The sequence below is a fragment of the Stegostoma tigrinum genome, chromosome 37 (genome assembly GCF_030684315.1).
Source record: "Stegostoma tigrinum isolate sSteTig4 chromosome 37, sSteTig4.hap1, whole genome shotgun sequence".
Classification (NCBI taxonomy): Eukaryota; Metazoa; Chordata; class Chondrichthyes; order Orectolobiformes; family Stegostomatidae; genus Stegostoma; species Stegostoma tigrinum.
In genome coordinates this window covers 22167134-22194945 of record NC_081390.1, presented here as the reverse complement: position 1 = coordinate 22194945, position 27812 = coordinate 22167134, and the positions used below count along the sequence as shown (strand labels likewise).

Sequence of the window (27812 nt, the reverse complement as noted above, 5' to 3'; positions counted from 1 at the left end):
CCCACAACAGAAGTGAGCAGGGATGTTGAGAAGCAGTGGGAAACATTAAAAGGGTATTTCAGGATAAATACAATACCATCATAGAGAAAAGTTCTAAGAGGAGAACCCAAAATTCATGATTAACTCAAGAATTTAATAAAAAGATCAAATTTAAGGAAACGAAGAGGCAGTGGTAATCTAGAACCCCAAGATAATTTTCTAAGATTGATGGCTGCAGAATTTGAATTCAATAAAAACCTGGATTTAAAAACTAGTCTAATGGAGACCATGTAACAATTGTCGATTGTCAGAACAAAACATCTGGTTTATAAATGTCCTTTAGGAAAGGAAGTTTGCTTTCCTCTTCTGGTTTGGAATACATGGCTCTGGACCCACAGAAAACTGGATGACTCAACTGCCATCTGGGCAGTTACAGATGGGCTGAATATGCTGATTTGCCAGCCGTGCCCACATCCAATAAACATATAGGAAAGAAAAATGCTGGATGTTATTACCAGAGGAGTTTAAATTTAAAATAAGGGTGCTACGTTTCAGCTATACAGGGCACTGATGAGACGTCTTCTTGAATTCTCTATAAAATTCTGGTTTCTAATTAAGAAAGGATGTAAATACATTGGCTCATAGAAGGTTTACTGGTTTAACATCTGGAATGAGTGGCTTGTCTTACAATGAAAGATTGGATAGGCTTGGCTTATTTTCACTCAAGTGCAGGAAAGCAAGGGATGATTTGACTGACATTTATAAGATCCTGAATAGTATTTATATAGCGTATGTGAACAGAATCTCGTGGGTGAATCCAACAAATACACCCTTTTAGGATGGGGAGGGGGAGAGAATTTTCTCCGAGGATTGGATTTTAATGGTGAGGGGTTTGTGAAATAGCAAGAAAGGTAGAGTGGTTACTTCACGGGATGCTTGTGGTATGAATGCTACTTGTCACTCATCAGTCCAGGCCCAAAATGTTGCCCAAATGTTGTTGCACGCTGGGTCAGAGCCCTTGATAAAGTGTGCTTAAAAAGATGTATGCGTCCTTCCTCCAGTTTAATTTCACTGGCTGATAAAATTTTCTCCTTGGATTCCCACTGAATCTCACCAATCTCTCCCTCTATTCCAGGTTTAGGAATGGTTATGGAAGTTCGTGTCTCATTTTCCAGTCTTCGTTTGGTGTCTCCTTTCTTCCCAATTATGTATCTGTGGAAAAAGTAAAAGGATGATTTTAATCACAAAAAAACTCTGCTCTGCCTTCTGTCAAAAGGTTTTGCCAGATCTAACATTTGGAAGCATCAATCCCCAGAAAGGTCAAATGTGTACAATTCACCTGTCAGGGAGTGACATGTTGAAATAACTCACTGGGCTAGCACATTGGAAGTCAAGTTCTGCTATTCCTAGAGCCATCACAAAACTTAAAAAATTTTATAAAAACGCAAAATTCCACAATTTACTTGTTTGTTTAGATCCAGGCTGACAGAAAATGCAGTTCTGATGTTTGTACTGAATAATTAAATAATTATGAACTATCAACATACAACTGTACTAGTCAAGGCCCTCAAACACCCTGCTCTACCCACCCCCTCCCCCACAACACACACACACACACACACACACACACACACACACACACACACACACACACACACACACAAATACCAGAACGAAGTGTGTTGTAGCTGGACGGAAAGACTAGGCGGTCAGTTCAATGTTGCTTGTCTGCATTAAGAGATGATCGTTTTGCTGATCAGAATGCTGTTTTTCGATCTACCTTCTCCAAGTCCTTTCAATTATTTGTAGGAGCACAGGGTGACGAGTTCTCATTCATGAAAGGTCTTTGATTTATTAATTAAAGCCACAGCTTATATCAACTGTTTAGGGAAAATAAGCTAGCTATCTTTAGGCTTGAGAAACTTTTCATTGCAGAGAAAAACAAGGTTGCTTCCTTTCCAGAGGTCTGATAGCTTCTCCCTTAAACTTGCACATCAACAGCTACCTGGGAGCCAATTACATGATTGCTGGCAGGCATGAAGCCTTTGTCATTGATAACCAGTTATTAGCCCACAGTCCAATCAGCTACTTTGTGCTGGCCAAAGCCCCATTCGTACACAATCTCTGCCTTGCCTGTAACCAGGCTTCACTACTGCATACAATGAGTCAGGCAGCTTCCTTTTAAAAAAAAAGTGCAGTAATCCTTCAACAATTCTTGGTTTTTAAAAAAGCAGACATTGTCCCATTTCATTTCACAATCAAATTGAACAAAAAACTAAAAAGATACACTGTTTACAGCATGAAACACTTATGATGGATTTTATCAGACTGAAATACCTCATCCTAAAAATAGAAGGCTTGGCGATGTGGTGCAATGAAAACAATGTCGGCAAGAATAAAGAACTGATCATCGGCTTCAGAAATAAGGGAGAAGAACATGCCCCCATCTACATCAACAGAACTGAGGTTGAGAGGGTGAAAAGCATCAAGTTCCTCATAGTGACGATAACTGATAACTGTCCTGGACTTCCCATGTAAGCGTGACAGTAAAGGCAGCACAGGGACTCTTCTTCCTCATGAAATTTGTCATGTCCATAAGGTCCCTCACCAACTTCTACAGATGCACCATTGAAAGCATATTGTCCGGGTGCATAACAGCCTGGTATGGTAACTGCTCTGCCCAGGACTGTAAGAAACTACAGAAGGTGACATGCACAGCCCAGACCATCACAGAAGCCAACTTTCCATCCGTGGGCTATATTTACACAGCTCACTGCCGAGGACAGGCGACCAAAGATCCATCGCACCCTGGTAATGTTCTGCTACATCCTCTTCCATCAGGCAGAAGATTCAGAAGCCTGAACACACGCACATGCTGGGTCAGTAACAACTTCTTTCTGGCCGTTATCATACTGTTGAATGGACTCTAGCCTCAAATAATATAACCTATATGCCTCAAAGTCTTTTTGCTCTGTACATCCTTTGCTTGCTGTGATCCGCCTGTAACGCTAATAGACAAAGTTTTTCACTGTGTTTTGGTACATGTGACAATAAAATCAAACAAACTTAAAACAATGATAGATTCAGTGAAGGGAAAGTTATCCCCATCAATAAAACCTCAGTTCTACTGAAGAGAAGTGGCACAAACTTGGCCCGGTTACCTCTTGATGAAATGCAAATAATACCCTGGTCATTTTACTTTTTATTACCCAAGACGTGGGCATTAATGGCTAGGCCAGGATTTATTGCCTGATTTCTAACTGTTCTCAAAAATGCAATGAACTTTCTTCTTGAGCTAATACAGAGCACGCGGGGCTAGGCATCTACACGTAACCTCTCCAATCCAAATTGTGTTTTGTATTAAAAGCAGTTCAACATTAGGTATAACTCAGGAAGTATCAATTTCCAGTGTCTGGTACACACCAACAGATCACTTAGCATTTCAGTCAGCTTGTATAAGGGCTTGTTCGTCCGAATGGCCTTTCAAAAATGCTTTTTGTCTTTATTTCTGTTTATTGACAACACAATCCCCTCTAACCAGACAATAACCCCTATTTTCTCTCCCCTCTCTCCAATCGCTAACTGCACCCTAACACTCCCCACCCAAACCTGACAGAACTGCTGTTAATCATTGATTCCTGGGATACGAGGAATTTTCTCTCTGTACCTTGCTACCTCAGTATGGCATATGCTGTCTCCTCTCAGGACTCACAGAAACTTGCAGCACAAGACGAAGCCATTTGGTCTGTCATTCAAGAGACACAGATTGGCTGGTTCACTTAGAAAATCTCCATGCCTTATCACTCAGAAGTCACAGCTTACAGCAACTGAAGGAACTGCGAGCACTTAGAAGGAGCTGTTGTGTTTAGTCTTAGCTCCAAGTTTTTTTTAGGGGATAACCTTGAAAACTTACTTATCCTCAAGTAATTGACCAACTTTTCTAAAAAAAAATTATTGAAGCAATCAGCTCTCACCAACTTTTCTAGCGAGCTGATCCAACTCCCAAAAACGCTGAGTGAATAAAATTCTCAACTCCCCTCCATATTATACATTAAGTTATTCTGAATTTACATATTCCAGTTATCACCCTACTGAAAGCCTCTCAACCCCGAAACCTTGATCAAGTCACCTCACCAACAATCTCTCTTCCAAAGTGCAACCTCTCGTCCCTGATAATATCCAGCTAGGTCTCCTCTGTTCCCTTTCCAAAGATCCTTTCACCTTGCCTGACGAGTGGTCCCCAAAGCTCTCCACAATATTTCACTCGAGGCTGAACCAGTGAATCATAAGGTTTTTAGCACAATAGCTTTATAGTCAATAACTTCATCCCTCTTTCTCTGTTCCAATGCCACCACCTCTCTCCATCGTACTCAGCCCATAAGAAAATCTTGGGGGAGTTGATGCATTTGGAAGGGTTTAAAATTTGAAGGTAAGAGCTGTATGTTGCATTGTACACAGCCACCTAGTGGCAACATACAAAAACAAAGACAAACTGACTAAAGCAAACTATTACTTGTTATAGAGCACAAAAGCTGACGTTTCGGGCCTAGACCCTTCATCAGAGAGGGGGATGGGGAGAGGGAACTGGAATAAATAGGGAGAGAGGGGGAGACGGACCGAAGATGGAGAGTAAAGAAGATAGGTGGAGAGAGTGTAGGTGGGGAGGTAGGGAGGGGATAGGTCAGTCCAGGGAAGACGGACAGGTCAAGGAGGTGGGATGAGGTTAGTAGGTAGCTGGGGGTGCGAGGAAGGGATGGGTGAGAGGAAGAACCGGTTAGGGAGGTAGAGACAGGTTGGACTGGTTTTGGGATGCAGTGGGCGGCGGGGAAGAGCTGGGCTGGTTGTGTGGTGCAGTAGGGGGAGGAGACGAACTGGGCTGGTTTAGGGATGCAGTAGGGGAAGGGGAGATTTTGAAACTGGTGAAGTCCGCATTGATACCATACGGCTGCAGGGTTCCCAGGCGGAATATGAGTTGCTGTTCCTGCAACCTTCGGGTGGCATCATTGTGGCAGTGCAGGAGGCCCATGATGGACATGTCATCTAGAGAATGGGAGGGGGAGTGGAAATGGTTTGCGACTGGGAGGTGCAGTTGTTTGTTGCGAACTGAGCGGACGTGTTCTGCAAAGCGGTCCCCAAGCCTCTTGGGGGCCGCTTTGCAGAACACCTCCGCTCAGTTCGCAACAAACAACTGCACCTCCCAGGCCGCTTTGCAGAACACCTCCGCTCAGTTCGCAACAAACAACTGCACCTCCCAGTCGCAAACCATTTCCACTCCCCCTCCCATTCTCTAGATGACATGTCCATCATGGGCCTCCTGCACTGCCACAATGATGCCACCCGAAGGTTGCAGGAACAGCAACTCATATTCCGCCTGGGAACCCTGCAGCCATATGGTATCAATGCGGACTTCACCAGTTTCAAAATCTCCCCTTCCCCTACTGCATCCCTAAACCAGCCCAGTTCGTCTCCTCCCCCTACTGCACCACACAACCAGCCCAGCTCTTCCCCCCCGCCCACTGCATCCCAAAACCAGTCCAACCTGTCTCTACCTCCCTAACCGGTTCTTCCTCTCACCCATCCCTTCCTCGCACCCCCAGCTACCTACTAACCTCATCCCACCTCCTTGACCTGTCCGTCTTCCCTGGACTGACCTATCCCCTCCCTACCTCCCCACCTACACTCTCTCCACCTATCTTCTTTACTCTCCATCTTCGGTCCGCCTCCCCCTCTCTCCCTATTTATTCCAGTTCCCTCTCCCCATCCCCCTCTCTGATGAAGGGTCTAGGCCTGAAACGTCAGCTTTTGTGCTCCTGAGATGCTGCTTGGCCTGCTGTGTTCATCCAGCCTCACATTGTATTATCTTGGAATTCTCCAGCATCTGCAGTTCCCATTATCTCTATTACTTGTTATAACAAGGTGTAGAGCTGGACGAACACAGCAGGCCAAGCAGCATCAGAGCAGCACGAAAGCTGACGTTTCGGGTCTGGACCTTTATATCAGCTTTTCGGCTCCTCTGATGCTGCTGTGTTCGTTCAGCTCTGCACCTTGTTATCTCAGATTCTCCAACATTGGGAGTTCCTACCATCTTTTCATTACTTGTTGCCAAGAACAGTCCCATCTTCTGGCTTAACGCCAACATCTTTTTCAGTACGGTCAGGAATTAAATGCCAACGTTCACAAATTTAGAGTAAAGTCTAGTAGTGGACAATCAGGCTCCTGAGAAAATCGTATCATGTTGGGTTTATGTCTGAGTGTGGACTTTCAGTATTACATTATCCCCAAGCACAATAGAGAATAAGGAAAAGTTTGCATTTGCATAGCACCTTCTCACATGATGAGTATCAAAGTGTCAAAGTCAGTCATCCTTCAATTTGGAGGAGGATGAGAGCAGCTTGGTGGCAGTTTTCTGCGCTGGGTTTTCATGTCACTGAAGAGGCCAGTCTTTGACCTACACCTGTTTTGGACTATGGGGCAAGACTTCTCGCAGGCTATTGAGATGCAAAGTGCAGGACTAGATTCCTTTTCTTGACTACCTCATCATTATGAGTATTGGACTAAAAGAGTGATACAGCTGGAACTATTGGTCGCCAGCTCCTCTTAGTCCTTCATGTCAATGCCCCTGCATTTCAAGGAGAGCTTCCAAGCAACTTTGAAGCTTTTTCTTTGTCCTCCTAGAAAACACTAGCCAAGAGAAAATGAGAAAGCAGGATCTGACCAGTGCAGCATTTTTCGACATCCCACTCCAGCATCATAGTTGATTTTGCAGGAGGCTTGTTTCAAAGATAATATCAAAACACACAAGTAAATGAATTTCCTGGAAGGTCAGGGGCACATCATGCAACTAAGTACACCAGTTATTTTGCATGGAACACGATCAGCTGATTAACCTGCTTTCAGTGGTGCTGTTTGAATCAGGAATGTTGGCTGGGATTCTGGGCCTTTATGGTTAAATGGAAAAGAGAAAAGAGCCAGAGTTTTGTTTCAGGCAAACGGAAATGTGCTTGTAAATCAGAAATAGTGATAACTCACTTGTAAAAAGCACTAGGCACAGCCATGGAGCATCGATAGCCTCGGTCTGTCTGTTCTATAAGTACTGAGTCACAGGGCTCATCCAAACAGTCCACAACACCTGCAAAAAAAAAAGGGGTAAATCACTGACAAGATCTAAGAGATCCTATGTCAAAGCGCAGATACATAAATGAGTGATCATTACGTAAGTAACTGCAAGAGACTAACATTCCATCTTACCCCATATCCTCCATGGGAAGGCGATGGCCTTGTGGTATTATCACTGGACTGTCAATCCAGAGACCCAGATAATGGTCTGGGGACCCAGGTTCAGCAGATGGTAAAATTTGAATTCAATAAATATCTGGGATTAAGAATCTAATGATGACCATGAATCCATTGCCGATTGTTGGGAAACACCCAACTGGTTCACTAATGTCCTTTGGGCAATGAAACTGCCATCCTTACCTAGTCTGGCCTACGTGTGACTCCAGACCCATAGCAATGTGGTTGGGTCTTAACTGCCCTCTGGGCAATTAGGGATGGACAATAAATGCTGCTGAGTCAGCGATGCCCCCATCACTTGAATGAACAAAGGATCTCTGCTACAACAGGAAATTCTAGAGCTTACTTCAGTCCTAGAGTACATGAGCCGTTTAAAAACTAAAACGTCTCAAGTAAAATTCACCAGGAAGCAGCAATGTAGAGTAATCAGATTAGCTCAAGAGGCCTACTTTTGCTTCTAATTCAATAGTCCTTGGTGAGCATTGGAGGCATAATAGTTGAATACTTTTAAAGCAGCGATAGATAGATTCTTGACTGATAAGGGTGTCAATGGCTACCGGGGTTAGCTGGGAATAGGACTTGAGGCCACAATCTCACTGAATGGAAGGAGGAACTGAATGGCCTACTCCCTCTCCTAATTCTTGTGTTTGCATTCACAGCAGTCTGGCAGGAACTGAAGGCTACTACAGAACCCTCCAGGCAAAACAAATAAAAATGGAGATAGTAGCAACTGCAAATGCTGGAGAATCTGAGATAACAAGGTGTTCAGCTGGATGAACACAGCAGGCCAAGCAGCATCAGAGGAGCAGGAAAGCCGATGTTTTGGGAAACGCCAGCTTTCCTGCTCCTATGATGCTGTTTGGCCTGCTGCATTCATCCAGCTCTACACCTTGTTATCTCTGCATAAAAATGGAATTGACTTTACCTCATCATACTGTTTTTCCATTTAAGAGCTTGATTGTGAAATGTAACCAGAGAAGAAAATAATATTCCTATTACTGTCATAGCCAGGTCTATATTTTCCTGGCAAGGAATTACTGGAATTTTTTATGCCTGGCTCCACCAGTTCTTAGCCTGTTGAATTCACTGGCAAAACAGAGCCTTTAAGTTTTTATTATCTTAGATTTTAATTACGACAATTGAGTAAGTTTGTCTTTAACATGGTGCAAACTTTTCCAGTGAAGAGCCTCAGATAACATATGCAATGGACTAATTTTTAATGTCATTCTGGGGACTACTCAACACCCACACAGGAGGCAGCACTTGTACAGCAGGTTCCGAAAATTTGTGCGCAGCTGCTATCTCTAGGCAATCTCATTAATTTAGCCATCCAGCCTTCTAGATTTGAGGCAGGAGATGACATAACTGTCCAACCATCGCTGTGTAAGTGTAAAACATCACACATGCAACTCCTGACACTGCATTAAAAAAGGTTTCAATCTGGGCTCTGCAAGAGCTTCACAGCCACCAGGAGGTCATCAGAATTCTGTTCAACTGTAAGCAGGCATAATGCCATTGAAACTGCTTCAAGAATTCTCTAATGTTTTTGTACTTCTAGGTTTTCCAGCAAATTAAATTGAGTCAAAGCTGTATTGTCAATAATATTGGGTTATATATTAAGGCTAATATTCTGGGGACATGGCAGATGATTAAGTTTGAATTTAATTAAATCTGGAATTAAAACCTAGTTGAATGGTGACCATGTAATCATTTGAGATTGTTGTTACATCCCACTTCGTTCACTAATGTTCTTGAGGGAACGAAAGCTGTCATCCTTACCTGGTCTACATGACTCCAGACAATGAATTTCTGAAATTCCCTCCTTAAGGGCACTGTGGGTCCACCTACAGTACATGGGCTGCAGCTCACCACTGCCTTCAAGGGCAAGTAGGGACAGGAAATAAGTGCTGACCAGCTAGTGATGCCCATGTACTATGAATGAATAAACAAAACAAAACTGAGACTCTTAACTGGCCAATGGACAACTAAGGATGGGTAAGAATTGCTGGCCTAGCAAAGCCCACATACCATGAAAATTATTTCTGTTGTGCGTTAAACAAAATTCATCTCTGGTGATAAAAATAGCAGCAACCGCCTTTCAGAGGTCAAGACACTGCGTTCTTAGGAATGCACCATTTCCAAGGGATCCCCAGAAGTACACCAACGTTTACAGTGGGTCTGAGGAACGTGTCAGTGTTTGCTGGGTGTTCACAGGAGCGTGCAGCTATTTACAGGGGAGTTCTAAGGAGTGTGTCAGTTCAGTATTTGCAGTAGGAACTCCACACAGATATGTACAAACCCCCTAATGTAAATAAGGGAATGCATGACAAGTAGTGGTGAATTATAGAAATGTTAAGTCACCATATCAATGCTAAGATTTAGCCTTTCAATGGTGAAGAAGCTTCTAGAAACAGTTACTCGGCATAAGATAAATATTCACGTGAAAAAAATTCAGAAGCTTCAGTGAAAATTTGTGAAAAGAAAATCACACCTATCTAACTTGCTTGAGGTCATATCCAGACGTAACAGAGAGGCAAGGCTGTTGATATGGTCTACTTGGATTTCCAACAGGCTTTGATACAGTGCCACATAAAGGACTTGTACAGAAAGCTACACACCATGGAATAAGTAACAATGTGTATACAAAATTGGCTGAGAGTTAGCAAACAGAGAGCAATGCTTAACAGATCTTTGTGCAGGCTGAAAGAAGGTCTACAGTGGAGTTCACCCAGGAATGGAATTCAGACTCCTGCTAATATAAGACATTGGTTAGACATCAACTGGAATACTGTGTACAGTTCTTGGCACCACTGTAGGGAGTGCTCCCTGGTTTATTGTTCACCAGGTCCCTGGTTCTGACACTGGGCTCATGTAGTGGAAATGTGGTGTGGTGGAAAACATGGGAGGCAGATGCTTCACAGGAAAAGAAAACTCTGATTTTACTGGAAAAACAAGTAAATTGAATATACTTACTTGAGAACAAGGTAGTACATATCAAACCTGACTATTACTGACAGAGACCTGTCTCACAGTTAACTAGGGGTCAAGTTAAGGCTTACAGTCAAGACTTGATACGGTGGGTAAACAGATACAGTGGGTACCAGAGAGAGCGAGAGAGATTACCTGCTAACTCAAAGTCCTAAAGCTTCTCTCCTTAAGGATGCCTTACATCGTTAGCTCCCGAGCAACACCTTTCCCTATCTAAGGCAGGCCAAGCTGGATTAGAAGAGTTCAATGACTTTAGGCTCACACTGGAGTGAAAATGTGATTTTGACCAGCTCGTCCGCAGTCTCGTGCCTTAGCTGGGGCTCCATGAAAGACGCGAGTGCTGGTTACAGTCAGTCTCATGGTGTCCACTGATGCAGTTAGACGCGTTGGACCTGATGGGTGAATACCTTGGGTTTCTTTCCTTTCTTGGTGGTCCTTGCAAGCGCGATGTGGTCTTGAATGGTGGTGGGTGTTACTGGTGTTGCCCTGGTCGGTGTCGTGTCTCTGGATGCTCTCTGTCACTTCTAGACGTCAGGTGGACGTTTGCGGTTGGTTCCTTTTTTCCCCCCCGATTTATTCACAGGATGAGCACGTCGCTGGTGAGGCAACATTTACTGCCCATCCCTAAATGCCCACAGGACAGTTAAGAATCAACCACATTGCTCTGGAATTACTTGTAGGCCAGGCCAGGTAAGGATGGCAGTTTCCTTTCCTAAAGGACATTAGTGAACCAGATGGGTTTTTCCAACAATTGACAGTGGATTATCGTTATCACTGACTTCATTCCAGATATACACAGGACTTAAATTCCACCACTGGCCGTGGCAGGATTCAACCCCAGGTCCCCAGAACATCATCTGGGTCTACGGGTTAACAGTCCAGTGATAATACCATTAGGCCATTGCTGCTTGATGGTGTTTGGTGGTTGCGAGGGCAGATCTCAGTATGGTGGGTTCACATAGTCCCTGACTTGGAAGCACTTATGGGAACTTTCTCTTGATCGATAAGTTAAGTTTGACCGATTTTCCTTCCCATCCTCGCAGATTTGGCTCTAAGACTCCATCGCGTGCAGAGCCTGCTTCGGAACCTCGAACTCCTCTCACAAACTGTTCACACCAGATGCACACAGAGCCCTCCTTGGAGCCCACACGCCATTTGCGATCAGGGCACATCAGTGCACAGTGCTGGGCTCAGGGTCTCCAGCTGTACCCAGGTGCAGGCCCCCTTATCTCCCAGCAAATCTGGTTTCAGCTGTCGAGCTGTGTTCCTCCTCTCAGGGGTGAATAGCTCGGAATGTCCAGTATGTCCCTTGAGTGGGTATGTGTTAAGTCTGACTAGCAGTGTGGAAGAGGCTTACATGTAGCACAATGGTGTGGAACGTTCAGTATTTCTGTGCCCGAGCACTGGTTGGGAATTGAATGACTTTGTACCTCTGTAGGCTCCGGAAGGTCTGAAGTTGTTGAATTTGTTTGTTTCCTGCTGTCTGGCTGCCATTGTTTAAGCTGCAGCATGATTGCAGGGTCTTCCGTTAGTTTTGAGAGCTTACCCTTGTTCCAGATGTCTGTCCCTGGGTTTGCATATTACTCAGTCTGTCCCAACCAGCCGTTTCCTGGTTTGGTGCAGCCCGTGGTTTCTTGAGTCTAAAATTACAGTGAATTTAAAACCCATGTAATTTCTACAAACTTCTGTCTTCAGAGGGTTTTAGTCTGTGATATGTCTATAAACTGATGGGGATTGTTGCCCCACCTTCCACGACACTACTGGCAGAATGTGAATGCAATGGGAGCGTGAAGTAAGGATTTATGAGAAATTGTTCCAGGGAAAAGATGTTCCAGTTAAAAAGGAAATCTTGGAGATGTTGGGTCTGTGTTCCTTAGGGAGGAGAAGGCTATGAGAAGACTTACAGAAATCTTAAGAGGTCTGCAAAGATTAGACGAGGAAAAACTTCCCATTTGTAAACTGACCGAGAACCAGAGGACACAGTTTTGTAAAGAAAGCAAACGCAAAGCGAGACAAAGCTTTAGAAGGGTCTCGGCCCGAAACGTCAGCCTTCCTGCTCCGCTGATGCTGCTTGGCCTGTTGTGTTCGTCCAGCTCTACACCTTGTTACCTCACACAGTGAGTAGTTACGGCATAGAATGCATTGCCTGGAAGTGTGGTTGAGGCGTGTTCAGTTGGGGCTTTCCAGAAGGCGTTTTTAAAAGTTCATTAACGGGATGAGGGTGCCGCTGGCTGGGCACCATTAACTGTCCAGCCCTAACTGCCCAGAGGACAGTTCAGAGTCAACTACATTGCTGTAAGTGTGGAGTCACATGTAGGCCAGACCAGGTAAGGATGGCAGTTTCCTTCCCTAAAGGACATTAGGGAACCAGATGGGTTTTTTTCCAGCAATCATCACAGGCATCATTAGACTCTTAATTTCAGATATTTTATTGAATTCAGATTCGATCATGTGTGGTGGCACGATTCGAACCCCAGTATCCAGGATTTCATCCAGGTCTCTGGATTAACAGTTCAGCGATAGTACCACTAGGCCATTGCCTCCCCTTAGATGAGGTTTTAAATAGAAACAGCATTGAGGAGAGAAGACAGGACAGAGGCACTAAAAAAAAACATTCAATTAAAATGCTTAGAAAACTGCTGTGGACACGACAGGCCATATGGCCTGGTTCTCCCTGTAACATTTCTGGGATTGAATATTGGTTCAATAGAGTATGCCTGACAATCTCTCACTTTAAAAGGACTTTTTTCCCTTCTGCTTTCCTTTCATCTTCCTCCTTTTAAAAGGGATGATAACTGATGTTATTAATGGACAAGTAAGTTCCCAGACTGAAATCTAGTTTGATTGACAATATTTTGATTTTTTTAGTTTTTAATGAGCTGGTCTTTCACTGAAACACAAACACACAATGCTGCAGATTCAGATTTAACAAGAAAACAGTTTTTAAAACAAAAGCAAAATAGAATAAACCAAGCTATTTACATATAACATACATTTAAAGATTTCAAAACACAGTAAAACTAAAATCCCATTAAACGCAAAACCATTCCATTACAGTGCTCAGAAGCACACTCTTCTCTGGAATTGATTTAGATGTGGCATCAATTCCTGGTTGAAAGAATCTGGTAACTTTTTCTTTCATTTGTCTTATAACTGAGATCAAACCCTCTCAGCTTCAAATAACTCCTTCAGAGTTCTAACCAAACATTTCTGGTCTGGAACTTACAATATAAAGGTAACATATTTTCAACAATTCTAAACTATCTTCTCCCTTTCTCAGAAAGGATTGTGCTACAAGTTCAGTTTCGGCTAAGAACGCGCTGAAATGACGCAAATTGAAACTGAACAGTTGTTTTTCCAAGCTATGAGTGCTTCCCTTCAGACCAGAAAAAAAAGTCCAGAATCTTCTAACTGAAAGCATAATGCAATACTCTTTATCTGGTTTGCTCATAAACTCTCCCAATGTAACATTCTCATACTGGCCAAAACTACCTTTTTAAAAGCTATTTTTAAAAGAAATTATAAATAAAATCTGAAAGAACTGCAGCTGCTGTAAATCAGGAACAAACAGAAATTGCTGGAAAAGTTCAGGCCTGGCAGAACCTGCGGACAGAAATCAGAGTTAACATTCTAGGTTGAGTGAGGCTACCTGAAGGGTCATTCGACCTGAAACATTAACTCTGATTTCTCTCCACAGATGCAGCCAGTCCTGCTGAGTTTTTCCAGCAATTTCTGTTTTTGTTAAAAAGAAATCACCCTGGCTAAAGTAATACTTACAAATTAATAAGTTAATGCTTTAAAACATGTAAAATTCTGTGCCATCATTAAAATTTAAAAATCAACCCTTGAAGTAAACTGTATTAAAATATAATTGAATCACATACCCTACATTACAGCATGAACTAACATAGCATGACATTTTTCCATGCAAGTTGCTCAAAGTAGATAAATGTAAGACAGTAGAAAACAAACAAAGAAATAGCAGATCTAGAGACAGTAGGAACCGCACATGCTGCAGAATCTGAGATAACAAGGTGCAGGGCCAGAAAAACACAGCAGGCCAAGCAGCAGAGGAACAGGAAAGCTAAAGTTTCGGACCTAGACCCTTCTTCAGAAGTGGGGGAGATTAAGAGGGTTCTGAAATAATTAGGGAGAGAGAGGGGGAGGCGGATCGAAGATGGATAAAGGAGAAGATAGGTGCAGAGGAGACAGACAGGTCAAAGAGGCAGGGATGGAGCCAGTAGAGGTGAGTGTAGGCAGGGAGTTAGAGAGGGGATAGGTCAGTCCAGGGAGGACGGACAGGTCAAGGGGACAGGATGAGGCTCATAGGTAGGAAATGGGGGTGAGGCTTAAGGTGGGAGGAGGGGATAGGTGAGTGGAAGGACAGGTTAGGGAGGCAGGGACAATCTGGGCTGGTTTTGGGACACGGTACAGGAAGAGGAGATTTTGAAACTTGTGAAGTCCACATTGATACCTTTGGGCTGAGGGCTCCCAAGCGGAATATGAGTTGCTGTTCCTGCAACTTTCGGGTGGCATCGTTGTGGCACTGCAGGAGGCCCAGGATGGACATGTCATCTGCGCAATGGGAGGGGGAGTTGAAGTGGTTTGAGACTGGAAGGTGCAGTTGTTTAGTGCGAACCGAGCGTAGGTGTTCTGCAAAGCGGTTGCCGAGCCACCGCTTGGTTTCCCCAATATAGAGAGGTCCAGAAAGGAGACAGAGGTATCAGAGATGGTCCAGGCGAGCTCAAGGTTGGGGTAGAAAGTGCTGGCGAAGTGGATGAACTGTTTGATCTCCTCGTGGGAGCACGAGGCAGCGTGGATACAGTCAATGTCATGGAGGAAGAGGTGGGGTTTAGGGCCAGTGTAGCTACGGAAGAGGGATTATTCCCAACCGTAAGCTCACCTGGACCATCTCTGATACCTCTCTCTCTTCTTCCTGGACCTCTCTGTTTCCATCTCTGGCAAACATGTGGAAACCATTTCAAGCCCACCATCTCCCACACCTACCTAGAATACACCTCTTCCCACCTACCTTCCTGCAAAAATGCCATCCCCATTCACAAATCGTTCACCTCTGCCGGATCTGCCCCCGGAATGAGGCATTCCACTCCTGCACATCTCAGATGTCCTCGTTTTTCAAGCACCATTACGCTCCCCCCCACAGTGGTCAAGAACGCCCTCGACCGTGTCTCCTGCATTTCCTGCAACTCATCCCTCACAACCCCTCCCTGCAATAACAACCAAAACAGAATCCCCCTCATCCTCACATACCACCCCACCAACCTCCGGAATTAACGCGTCATCCTCTGACACTTCTGCCATCTGCAATCCGACTCCAAAGACATTTTTCCCTCCTCACCCTTGTCTGCTTTCCAGAGGGGCCACTCTCTCTGGGACTCTATTGTCCACTCCACACTCCCCTCCAGCCCCACCACACCTGGCACTTTTCCCTGCAACCGCAGGAACAGCTACACCTGCCCCTACATCACCCCCATCCCAGGCCCCAAGAAGAATTTCCACATTAAGCAGATGTTCACCTGTGCATCTGCAATGTGGTATACTGTATCCATTGTAGAGGAAGCCACAACGGGAACATCGGGGAAACCAAGCAGAGGCTTGGGGACCACTCTGCAGAACACCTCCGCTCGGTTCGCAATAAACAGCTGCGCCTCCCAGCCGCAAACCATTTCAACTCCCCCTCCCATTCCTCAGATGACATGTCCATCCTGGGCTTCCTGCAGTGCCACAATGATGCCACCTGAAGGTTGCAGGAACAGCAACTCATATCCCGCTTGGGAATCCTGCAACCCAATGGTAGCAATGTGGATTTCAGGAGCTTCAAAATCTCCCCTCCCCCACCGCATCCCAAAACCAACCCAGATTGTCCCCGCCTCCCTAACCTGTTCTTCCACTCACCTATCCCCTCCTCCCACCTTAAGCTTCACCCCCATTTCCTACCTATGAGCCTCATCCTGTCCCCTTGACCTTCTGCCCTCCCTGGACTGACCTTTCACCTCTCTAACTCCCCACATACACTCATCTTTACTGGCTTCATCCTCGCCTCATTGACCTGTCCATCTCCTCTCCACCTATCTTCTATCTGCCTCCCCCCCTCCCTATTTATTTAGGAACCCCCTTCCTCTCCCCCATTTCTGCAAAAGGGTCTAGGTCCGAAACTTCAGCTTTGCTGCTCCTCTAATGCTGCTTGGCCTGCTGTGTTCCTCCAGCTGTACACCCTGTTATCTTAATTAGCAGATAACCTAGATCTGCTATTAAAGATGAAATTAAATCTTTAGATCAGACTGCCTCTCAAGTTCTGAAACACTTCAGAGGAGGTTGGATTCTTGACCCTGGAACAAGCTGTCTCAGAAAGGACCAGACACATTTAACATACTAAGTGGGATTGGATTTGTCTCATATTGCGACAAAACTATTAAGTACAACAATTGGATGACGAAGCAAAATCAGCGTAATTTTTACACCTAAAGGAGTAATCCACATTGTTGTTTTCTTCTCACTAGACTGCTGCGATATGAGTCACTCAAAAAGATTACAAGACTCTGTCTTTTCTCCCATCTTTGTTTCCAAGACTTGGGCCACAGGTGTCCATTGGATTGGCCAAAATTATGGAGCAACGTATAGCAATGGATGCCATTGCCTCCTACAGGATGGATGACCCAGGCGACCATCACTGTTCTTACAACGCCATCAAGCATACTGGAAGGATTTACTGGCTGAGGGTCAAACAGGCTTACTATGTTACGTTTAATGGCTGATGTGTCCTGGCAGGGGCTTTGAACCAGATCTAATGGCCAGAGGTTAGGATATTATCTCCGCACCACAAAACCTCCTCATACTCAGTATGGGTCAGATAGGGTTAGAGTGTATTAGAAACTTGAGGAAGTATTTCTTTACGTAGGCGATCAAGAGCAGAATGAGTTGGCCAATCAAAGTTGTTAAGTTCTCAACATTAGATTTGTTTAAAATAGTCAAAAATTATTTAAAAAATGTCCAAACATTGAAATTGAAGATAGGAAATGAACTTCAACTAAAATATAAAAAGTGAATTCCAGGCATCATTTTTCTCAATTATCAATACATAAACTTATTGGTAATAAAAATATTACTTTTGTTGTCATTCAATGCTTAAAGATGGAGTTGTTGCCTGTGTTTATACATACCTGAGTAAGTAAAGTCTTCCTCTTCTTCATTCTGGTACACCTGCTCTTTGATATGATTTTTGCGGTAAATTCGTCCGTCAATATTGATCAGCGTTGGCCGAAGAACTTCCATTTATCTCATCTTCACTACGAGGGGTCAGTCAACAACAGATAAAGCACAAGATGAGTTTTGCCAAATTAAATGAAATTCAATGTACTTTATATTCATTAAAAGCTATAAAACCATCAAATGTGTTGCCGACCAAAATAAGTAAAAGCAACATAATTAATTGATGAGAATTTTATAGAACAGATGAACGCCATTCTTGTCCTAGCTCTTTGAAAGAGACATCTAATTAGTCATTTTCATGACTTTTCTCTAAACAGTAATATTATTTTGATAGTATTTAGCCACTGCTCTGTCAAAACATGGATAGTGATTCTGATTCCAACATGATTGGAACATAAAATCCTAACGTCTCATTGGAAAAATATCTTCTAACCTCTTTATTTGATGTTTCAGTAGTCACTAGTTGTTTTCTCGTCATTCAGAGGAAAGCCAAATTGGTTCAGAGTACGAAGTGTCTGATTACACACCTTAGTACATTTTACAAAGTTCATTCATGATTTCATTAACTCTAAGACTGGCTATCCTGACACATTTCTGATTGGCCTCCAAAAATCATTCCTTCCTAAACACGAGGTCACCTAAAACCCTGCTCCACTGCGTAAACTTGCTCCAAGTTCCATTCACCCACGATCTCTGAAACTATTTTGGTACCAGGTCTTGCAATTCGTGCCACTTTTTTTTTTATAAACATCCCTCAATATAATCCCACCCTCATGACTGGCTGTGCCCTGAATTCTAGCATATCACCCTCCATCCACATTCCCAATGTTTACTTGGACGAAAGCCAAATGTTGGTTAAATATCTCGCACTGTGGCTCCGTATCTGACTTTCCAGGATAAGGTTCCTGCGAAGATTTTTGGGGACATCTCAACTCGACGCTATATAAATGGCCAGGTGTTGTTGTTGTTAAAGGCTGCCACATGAATTAACATTGCTGTTTTATTCCCCCAGTGGAGAAAGGGAAGAAGGTTGGTTAATGCTTTAACTAAACGATATTATACATATCAACAGCATTCAAGATAAAATTTACTCACTGTATCAGACCGGTCCGTCACAGTTAAGTGTCCTTTCCGGTAATCCAAACAATCACTTCCGGTGTCCGACTCCAATTCTCCCCGGGCAGTGAAGGGAGAAACCATTCCGATTTTTAATTTAAAACGCACATGGCGTCATGTTAACATTACATTTGGGTTTAATTCGCCTTTTCACAGCCCAAGATGTTAAATACAATAGACAGCTTCTATTGCCAAATATTTACTTATATAAAGATAAAACTTGGCACCACTACGCTCCGTGTTTTTACAGCATGCACTATTAATTTTACTGAATTATTTGGGTGTATGTTTAATTTAAAATTATCGGTATCGTTGCGAAAAAAAAAGTTGAAAAAGTCCCGTCCCGCTTCAATGACAATGAGTTCATCCAATACAACAACATCAAACGGCTGTCGTGAAGTGTGGTAAAATTATGACCTCACGCCGCAAACCATGTCGCGAGGGACAGAAGCCGCTCCGGTTTACGGCAGTGTCTATCATGGCCACTTCGGCGGCGTCGTCGTCTTCATCCTCGGCGGCGGGCGGTTTCGGCGGAGTGTCCGAGCTGACTCCACCGCGAAAGGTGCTCTTCACTTCGCCCAAAGGGGCTGGAGAACTGCTGGAAGGTGAGGGCCCGGCTCCATTTTAAATTCCAGCCCCTTCCACCTTTTCTGTGAAGGTGAATCTGAACATTCCTGCGGCTTGTGGTCCTGGGTGGAGAGCAATGAGGGGGCGGGGGCGGGGGAGGGGTGTGGGTGGCGAGTGAGGGGGCGGGGCAGGGTGTGGGCGGGGGGTAATGAGGGGGCGGGGCGTGGGTGGAGGGTAATGAGGGGGCGGGGCGGAGGGTAATGAGGGGGCGTGGGCGGAGGGTAATGAGGGCGGGGCGGAGGGTAATGAGGGGGCGGGGTGTGGGTGGAGGGTAATGAGGGGGTGGGGTGTGGGTGGAGGGTAATGAGGGGCGCGGGGCGTGGGTGGAGGGTAATGAGTGGGGGGCGGGGCGTGGGTGGAGGGTAATGAGTGGGGGGCGGGGCGTGGGTGGAGGGTAATGAGTGGGGGGCGGGGCGTGGGTGGAGGGTAATGAGGGGGCAGGGCGGGGCGTGGGTGGAGGGTAATGAGGGGGCGGGGTGTGGGTGGAGGGTAATGAGGGGGCTGGGCGGGGCGTGGGTGGAGGGTAATGAGGGGGCGGGGTGGGGCGTGGGTGGAGGGTAATGAGGGGGCAGGGGAGAGCAGTGAGGGGGCGTGGTGCGGCGTGGGTGGTAAGTAATTAGGGGGCGGGGCTAGTGGAAGGCAATGAGGGGGTAGGTGGAGAGCAGTCGGGGCGGGTGGAGAGCAATGAGGGGGTGGGGGCGGGGTGGGTGGAGAGCAATGAGGGGGTGGGGGCGGGGTGGGTGGTGAGCAATGAGGGGGTGGGGGTGGGTGAAGAGCAGTGAGGTGGCAGGGGCGGGGCGGGTGGTGAGCAATGAGAGGGTGGGGTAGGGGTAGGGGTAGGGGTAGGGGGGTAGGGTGGGTGGAGAGCCAGGAGGGGGCGGGGGTAGGGTGGGTGGAGTGCTATGAGGGGGTGGGGAGGTTTGAGGGGTTGGTTGGAAGTTTGGTGTGATGTGGGTAGGGGAGCAGATGAGGCAGCTGTTGAGCTGCCAATGCCTGGAGAGGATAGACTTTTCCACACACACACACACACACACACACACACCTTGACGCCTGCCTTTCCCCTGCACGCCCCCACTACAGGAGTGGATCCTAATAGGGACATAGAACTAGAAACTGTGGTTCCTTGTGCCCACTGATTTCCCTTCCACAATCCAGTACAATTGCGACAAAATGTGGGCTTCAGCTCCCACTTTCCCATACGCCTATACGTTTTCATGAGTGATCAGCCTCAAAAATCTCCTAACAAAATATTTAATCTGTACGCCAATTCAAATTTCATACTATTGAATGGCACAGCAGGCTTGAGAAGCCAAACTGCCTCCTCCTGTTGCAATTTCTTATGATCTTTTAATAGTTGTCCATCTTTGATACTGCTCCCATATCATCCTGGTCAACACAGACTACAGCAGCAAGCTGTGACTCCATGGAGATGTTCTGCTCAAGTCGAGGGATAGCCAACAACAAAAGATGTTCGATCCTCTGCTCTTTCAGATACTAACAGAGGATATGAGCCCAATTTACTCAGCTTTTTCTTACAGCACAATCTCTTCATGTCATCAGTCTATTGAATATTTACTGTGCCACTTCCAGTGCATGTGCATTCTTCTGCAAAAGTGGAGCCCGAACTACACCCCTCTGAAAACTTAAGGCCATCCACAACTCTGCAGCTCTTCTTAACTCAAAACAATTTCTGTTGATCCATCAGTTTTCTTCTGTGGTGGCTGTGATACATTGGCTCCCAAATACATCTATGAAACCCCTTTGCGTCCATGCTTCTCCCTGTGTATAATTTCCTCCAGATCCTACTGCCTTCTAAGATTACTGTTCAATTATTTTTGATCATATCAACATGCCGGATTTTCATCCACCAATAGAAACTATGCCTCCAGTTTCCACAAACGTAATTTCCTAAACCTTTCTACTTAGCTGTGAAATCATACATTAAACCTATACCTTTGTCCAAGCTGTTGCTTACAATCTGAAAGCGAGGCATCACTTCACCAGACGAAGGTGCCATGCCACGAAAGCTTGTGTTTTCAAATAAACCTATTGGATGATGACCTAGATAACAAGCTATAGAGCTGGATGAACACAGCAGGCCAAGCAGGAAAGCTGACGTTTTGGGCCAAGACCCTTCATCAGAAATGGGAGAGGGGAAGAGGGTTCTGAAATAAATGGGGACAGAGGGGGAGGTGGATCGAAGATGGATAGAGGAGAAGATAGGTGGAGAGGAGACAGACAGGTCAGAGGTGGGGATGGAACCAGTAAAGGGTAGGTGGGGAGGAGATAGGTCAGTACAGGGAGGGCGGACAGGTGATGGGGGCGGGATGCGGTTAGTAGGTAGGAAATGGGGGTGTGGCTTGAGGTAGGAGGAGGGGATAGGTGAGAGGAAGAACAGGTTATGGAGGTGGGGACAAGCTGGGCTGGTTCTGGGATGCGGTGGGGGAGACGAGATTTTGAAGCTTGTGAAATCCACATTGATACCATTGGGCTAAGATAACAAAGTGTGGAGCTGGATGAACACATCAGAGATGAAGGGTCTAGGCCCAAAACGTCAGCTTTTGTGCTCTTGAGAATCTGCTTGGCCTGCTGTGTTCATCCAGCTCCACACTTTGTTATCTTGGCTTCTGCAGCATCTGCAGCTCTCATTATCATTGATACCATTGGGCTGCAGGGTTCCCAAGAGGAGTATGAGTTGCTGTTCTTGCAACCTTAGGGTGGCATCTTTGTGGCACTGTTGGAGGCCCAGGATGGACATGTCATCTGAGGAATGGGAGGGGGAGTTGAAATGGTTCGCGACTAGGAGGTGCAGTTGTTTAGTGCGAACCGAGCGTAGGTGTTCTGCAGAGCGGTCCCCAAGCCTCGGTTTGGTTTCCCCAATGTAGAGGAAGCCACAGTGGATGCAGTATACCACATTGGCAGACGTGCAGGTGAACCTCTGCTTGATATGGAAAGTCTTCTTGGGGCCTGGGATGAGGGTGAGGGAGAAGGTGTGGGGGCAAGTGTCGCACTTCCTGCGGTTGCAGGGGAAAGTGCTGGGTCTGGTGCGGCTGGAGGGGAGTGTGGAGCGGACAATAGAGTCCCTGAGAGTGTGGTCCCTCCAGAAGGCAGACAAGGGTGGGGATGGAAAAATTGTCTGGTGGTGGGGTCAGATTGTAGATGGCGGAAGTGTCAGAGGATGATCCGTTGGATCTGGAGGTTGGTGGGAAAAACGAGGATATCTGAGATGTACAGGAGTGGAATGCCTCATCCTGGGTGTAGATGTGGTGGAGGTGAAGGAATTGGGAATAGAGGATGGCAGTTTTGCGGGAACGTGGGTGGGAGGAGGTGTATTCTAGGTAGCTGTGGGAGTTGGTGGGCTTGAAATGGACATCGGTTTCTAGGTGGTTGCCTGAGATGGAGACAGAAATGTCCAGGAAGGTAAGGGATGTGTTGGAGATGGTCCAGGTGTACTTAAGGTTGGGGTGGAAGGTGTTGGTGAAGTGGATGAACTGTTCGAGCTCCTCGTAGGAGCACGAGGCAGTGCTGATACAGTCATCAATGTAACGGAGGAAGAGGTTGGGTTTGGGGCCAGTGTAGGTGCGGAAGAGGGACTGTTCCACGCAACCTACAAAGAGGCAAACATTGCTTGGGCCCATGCGGGTACCCATGGCCACCTGCTTTGTCTAGGAAGTGGGAGGAATTGAAAGAGAAATTGTTGAGTGTGAGGACGGGTTCGGCTAGGCGGATGAGGGTGTCAGTGGGGGTGCACTGGTCAGGCCTGCGGGACAGGAAGAAGTAGAGTGCCTTTAGGCCATTTGCATGGGAAATGCAGGTGTATAGGGACTGTATAGTAAAAATGGTATAGGGACTGTATAGTAAAAATGAGGTGTTGGGGACTGGGGAATTGGAAGTTCTGGAGGAGGTAGAGGGCATGGGTGGTGTCACAGACATAGGTAGGGAGTTCCTGGACCAAGGGGGAGAAAATGGAGTCGAGATAGGTGGAGATAAGTTTGATGGGGCAGGAGCAGGCGGAGACAATGGGTTGACCAGGGCAGTCAGGTTTGTGGATTTTGGGAAGGAGCTAGAAGCGGGCGGTGCTGGGTAATTTCTGACCGTGTCCACCTCAATCCAACACCAACACCTCCACATAATTATCAATAAAACTTCACTATTGTAAAATAAGTTGGCTAAAGGGTGGGGGAAGAATAAAATGCATCTGTACAGATTAAATATTCTGTTGGCGTTGCAAAGTTGAGTATAGTATTTATGGATTGGGAGGCAGGACATTAGAATTTGGTATGTGTAAAATGTAAGTGGGTAAATGCATTGTGTGGTCCCTTTTAAAGATTGCGTTTTTTCTATGCTTGGAGATTTCTGTGAGCAGCTTGAAAGTTTGCGAGTATAGAGAGCACCTGAATTGAAACATTTGTATCAAAAGGCCAAGCAACATTTTTACCAAGACAACAGGCTTTTGAATTTAGCCAATCAATTTGAACCAGGCACTCATACCAAAAACCTATCAAATTTGAATCTGGTGGTTTTGACAACCTAGGACCAATCTGATTATAAGAAGTTGATATGTTGTTGGGGTATAAGAGAGGAGGGCAATTGGACAAAGACAGGAGAACTGACTGCTATTAACAGCTGTCAGCTCTTGAGAGAATTGCTGACTCTGAGTCCTTTAAGTCTTAGAAACAGCGCCATCTAAATATCAAGGGTAACCAATGGCTCATCTAGATAATATTCCTGACAGAAGAATCGATGGAGGAGGTGTTCCTGACACAACATTCGATGGAAAAGGCACATAGCATTCCAGAAGACCTGTAATCTGGCTGTAATTGCGAGAGACTATATTCTTTTCTAATTTTATTTTTATATGTGGGAATTGTATTTATTGGAACAGCATACTATTACAATGTTGTTTTATTCAGGAATATGGTAGTTAAGAATTTATTCAATTTGTTCATGGTTTAGTTAATTTGTTCACTGTTAGAGTTAGATAAATAGTTACTTGTTTATTGTAAAGTGAGTGTCAGGGGTTTATTTTATTTAATCACTAGAAGTTCTGAAAGGCAGGTTACACGACTCTTCACACTCTTTTTATAGATTATAGGGTGACGTGCTCCTCTTGGGTGTTTTGGTTCCAGAAGTGGCTGGTCAACCACTGCTTTGTAACAGTTGGGAGAATTTGCTAGCATGTACTTATTAATAATGAAGTGGACTGTATTTCAAAGCTGCTTTCTTGTTTACAGATGCAACGGAGAGGTTCCTGTGTGAAGCGGTTTTCAGCTATCAGGTGGCTCACACATTGAGGCAGGTCAAACGAGGTAAAGTCACATCCCGTGATGGGGAGGTGATGGCGTAGTTGTAAGTCAATGGATTTGTAATATAGAACCTTATGTTAATGTTCTGGGATCATAGGTTCATATAGGTTCCAAGGGATGGTGAAGTTTGTTGTAATAACCCTCTGGTTCACTAATGAGGGAAGAAAATCTGCTGTCCTCACCTGGTACCCTGGCGTACAGGTGACTTGAGACCCATAGCAATGTGATTGACTCTTGGAATTAGGAATGGGAAATAAATCCTGCCTCAGTCAGTCAGGCCCACGTTCTATTAATTTTCTTTTTAAAAGCTGAGGTTATACTTGGTCATTCTTGGTATTTGCAAGGGTTCCATTCCTGAGAATGCAGAGCTTTTTTACCTCTAGGTAAAAACAGGTTAAAATCGCAGATGTGTGTGTATTGTCTGCAGATGTTAAATTTTGTTATTTTTAGCACGGATAGGCAAATTCATGATGTTATGACTAGAGGATTTATAGTAATCACAATTAGGAATGGGCAGCAAAGGCTGGTCTTACCAGCAGTTTAAAGAATGAAGAGAAAAACACATTTATCCTCAAAAAATGTGATGCACCTTCAGTTTTCTTTCAGAATATCCAGACAAGGAGCAGTAGGTCATTTGGTCCTTGAGTCTGCTTTGCCATTCAATATAGTTTTGAATCTTGAGTAAATGGATGAACCTTTTTTTTCCAGTGATTGTCTTGTTTACTACAAATAATAATTTACTCGTTCTCTCAAAATGCCACCAAGTGATACATGCGATCGATTAATTTGATACCAGTAAGTCATTTTCAATGTTGCATGTGCTTTGCGTCAAGCAATATTGAGACAAATGAGTAATCAGTTTCTTATTGAGCAATAACATTTGGATATTGTTATCAAAGGAATTTATATGATTTATATTCCATGTTATTCATAACTTGTATGCAAATAGATTTTTCCCATGGATAAAATTGGAAATTTGTCAAGTGTAAATCTTCAATGTCTCCAAGCACCAAACTCACTTGAGACAAACTAGCCAGACGAACACATCTTTCCCTGAATCTAAACTTTCCCCTTTTTTAGCCAACCTTTAGGATGATGTCTATTTGGGAACCTGAATAAAACAAAGTGAAATAGCAATCAAAGTATTTCTGCTGATCAGAATTTCATTAATTCATTCTTCCCCACTTAGAGCAACAGTGTTCCCGAATGGAAAAACTAGCCAGTTTGGTTGAGGAGTTAGAAGCGGATGAATGGCGCTACAAACCAATCGAACAGCTGCTGGGTTTCACTCCTTCTTCTGGATGAGATGACAGACTGGACTTATTTCAATTCGAAAGCCTTTACGCTTTTTGCCAAATTGTAACTGGGAGATTAAACACAATTATTTTTCTTCATAAAAATGCGTGCTAGTGAGTATTTAAATACTGTTTTAAATGTACATAACAGAACGTGGGCATTATATCAGTGTCATTCAAGACTTTAAAATGATGTACAGATCTGTGAGCTGAACTGTTAATAAATTGACATTTTATAAATTTCTTGGGCTGGATGCTAAATTCAGACATTAAGCTTTTAGAACATAGAACAATACAGCGCAGAACAGGCCCTTTGGCCCTCGATGTTGCCATGTTTAGATTGCAAGAGGATCTGGTGGTTTAAAGAGTTGGAAAACTGATAGATTAAGTAAAATATGTTCATGTGTTTTGAAGGCCACATGCAGTAGGTAATTCTCCAGCAATCTTCTGATCATACATTGATCTCAAATCAAGAACGAGGAAAAACGTTTGGGCAGCAGGTGATAGATTAAAGACAAGCAGGAGGGAGATCCCACAGTTTCAAGTGTTTTTCTTCTAGAGATCCAAGGTTTATTGGCAGTGCAGAAACATATCATTCAATAATCCTTTCTTTGTTAAATACTGGAGCTGTTGTAGCATTTAAATTTGATTTGTTCCAACAATATGAAAGCAGCATTTTGAAACTTGCATGGAAGTTGTTGCCGAGCTCTGGTTGAGGGGTTTGTTGCAGAGCATCACGTCATTCAGTAACTAATGGAGATTCATAGTATTTTCTCTTTCAAAGTACAAAGGTTGGAGTTGTTTTACATTGTTAATTACTTTACCATTAAACTCACAAGCTTATCCATTACCCATTTCAACTCCTTGCCAGTGATGGCTCAGCGGATAGCAGTCTGGCCTCTAAACAAGAAGTTATGAGGTCAAATCCCACTCTGGAAACTTCAGTGCAAATATATTACATAGTACAAAGGGACAGCTGCATTGCCAGAGTAGTTGTCTTTCTGATGAGACCTTAAACTAAGCTCCTGTCTCTTCTGAAGTGCACTTCAAAGATCACAGGGCATTATCCCACAAAACAGAAATCCCCCTGTTTTAGGTAATTGCTAAATTAGACCATGGTCATTTAGAAAATAGTCCATGCTTTTATTCCCATATGGGGACAGAAGTGTGAAGTGCAAAGAGACTTGGGAGTCCTAGTCCAGGATTCTCTCAAGGTAAACTTGCAGGTTGAGTCAGTAGTTAGGAAGGTTGGCATTTATTTTGTGAGTACTTGAATATAAAAGCAGGGATGTACTCCTGAGGCTTTATAAGGCTCTGGTCAGGCCACATTTGGAGTATTGTGTGTAGTTTTGGGCTCTATATCTCAGGAAGGAATGTACTGGCTCTGGAGCAGGTTTAGAGGATGTTCACTAGAATGGTCCCAGGAATGGAAAGCGTAACATAACTAGGAACGTTTGAGGACTCTGGGACTATACTCATTGGAGTTTAGAAAGATCTAATTGAAACTTTCAGAATACTGAATGACCTGGACGAAATGGACGTTAGGAAGATGCTTTCATTGGTAGGAGAGTCTAGGATCCAACAGCACAGCCTTAAAGGGAACACCTTTTAGAACACAGATAAGGAGAAACTTCTTCAGCCAGCGACTGGTGAATCTATGGAATTCACCGCCACAGAAGGCTGTGGTGGCCAGGTCACCGAGTACGTTTAAGACTGAGATAGCTAAGTTCTTGATTATCAAGGGTTATTGGGAGGAACTTATCAGCAATGGCGGAGCAGACTTGATGGGCCGAATGGCCTAATTTCTGTTCCTACGTCTTATGAACCCACTTTATTAGCTATTATACTCTGACCAAAACATTCGCAGCCTAGATGGTCTACTACTGTTCCTTTGTAACATATACCAAGCCAGACACAGCGCTCCAAGAAATGATTTTCTAAATGAATAATGATGTGGACAATTAAACAGAAGTATGGG

The 27812-nt window shown here is 44.5% G+C and overlaps 2 protein-coding genes across 4 annotated transcripts in view; one reads left to right on the top strand and one right to left on the bottom strand.

The window, feature by feature from the left end:
- ascc1 (activating signal cointegrator 1 complex subunit 1) overlaps nucleotides 1–19307 on the bottom strand; it is a 54618-nt gene extending 35311 nt beyond the window's left edge. Inside the window, exons 1-4 of one of the 2 annotated variants that reach the window (XM_048563462.2) lie at nucleotides 18586–19307; nucleotides 17442–17582; nucleotides 7009–7108; nucleotides 1094–1191 (exon numbers count right to left, since the gene is read on the bottom strand). In XM_048563462.2, the coding sequence (XP_048419419.2) occupies nucleotides 1094–1191; nucleotides 7009–7108; nucleotides 17442–17553 (310 nt within the window). In that variant the 5' untranslated portion in view covers nucleotides 17554–17582; nucleotides 18586–19307. The remainder of the gene's footprint in view (nucleotides 1–1093; nucleotides 1192–7008; nucleotides 7109–17441; nucleotides 17583–18585) is intronic. The other variant, XM_048563461.2, reaches the window with a different exon arrangement.
- anapc16 (anaphase promoting complex subunit 16) lies at nucleotides 19004–25939 on the top strand. 2 transcript variants are annotated; one of them, XM_048563463.1, is made up of 3 exons: nucleotides 19004–19211; nucleotides 24468–24542; nucleotides 25729–25939. In XM_048563463.1, exons 1-3 carry the CDS (start codon nucleotides 19019–19021, stop codon nucleotides 25842–25844), a joined length of 384 nt encoding a protein of 127 aa, XP_048419420.1. In that variant the 5' UTR covers nucleotides 19004–19018; the 3' UTR covers nucleotides 25845–25939. The 2 variants fall into 2 exon arrangements, with proteins under 2 accessions (XP_048419420.1, XP_048419421.1); XM_048563464.1 differs by lacking the exon at nucleotides 24468–24542.
- The last annotated feature ends 1873 nt before the right edge of the window (nucleotides 25940–27812 follow it).

Coding starts and splice junctions, on each gene's coding strand:
- anapc16 (XM_048563463.1), top strand. CDS start 19,019: ATGACCTCACGCCGCAAACCATGTCGCGAGGGACAGAAGCCGCTCCGG. Junction 19,212..24,467: donor GGCTGGAGAACTGCTGGAAG/GTGAGGGCCCGG, acceptor TCTTGTTTACAG/ATGCAACGGAGAGGTTCCTG. Junction 24,543..25,728: donor ATTGAGGCAGGTCAAACGAG/GTAAAGTCACAT, acceptor TTCCCCACTTAG/AGCAACAGTGTTCCCGAATG.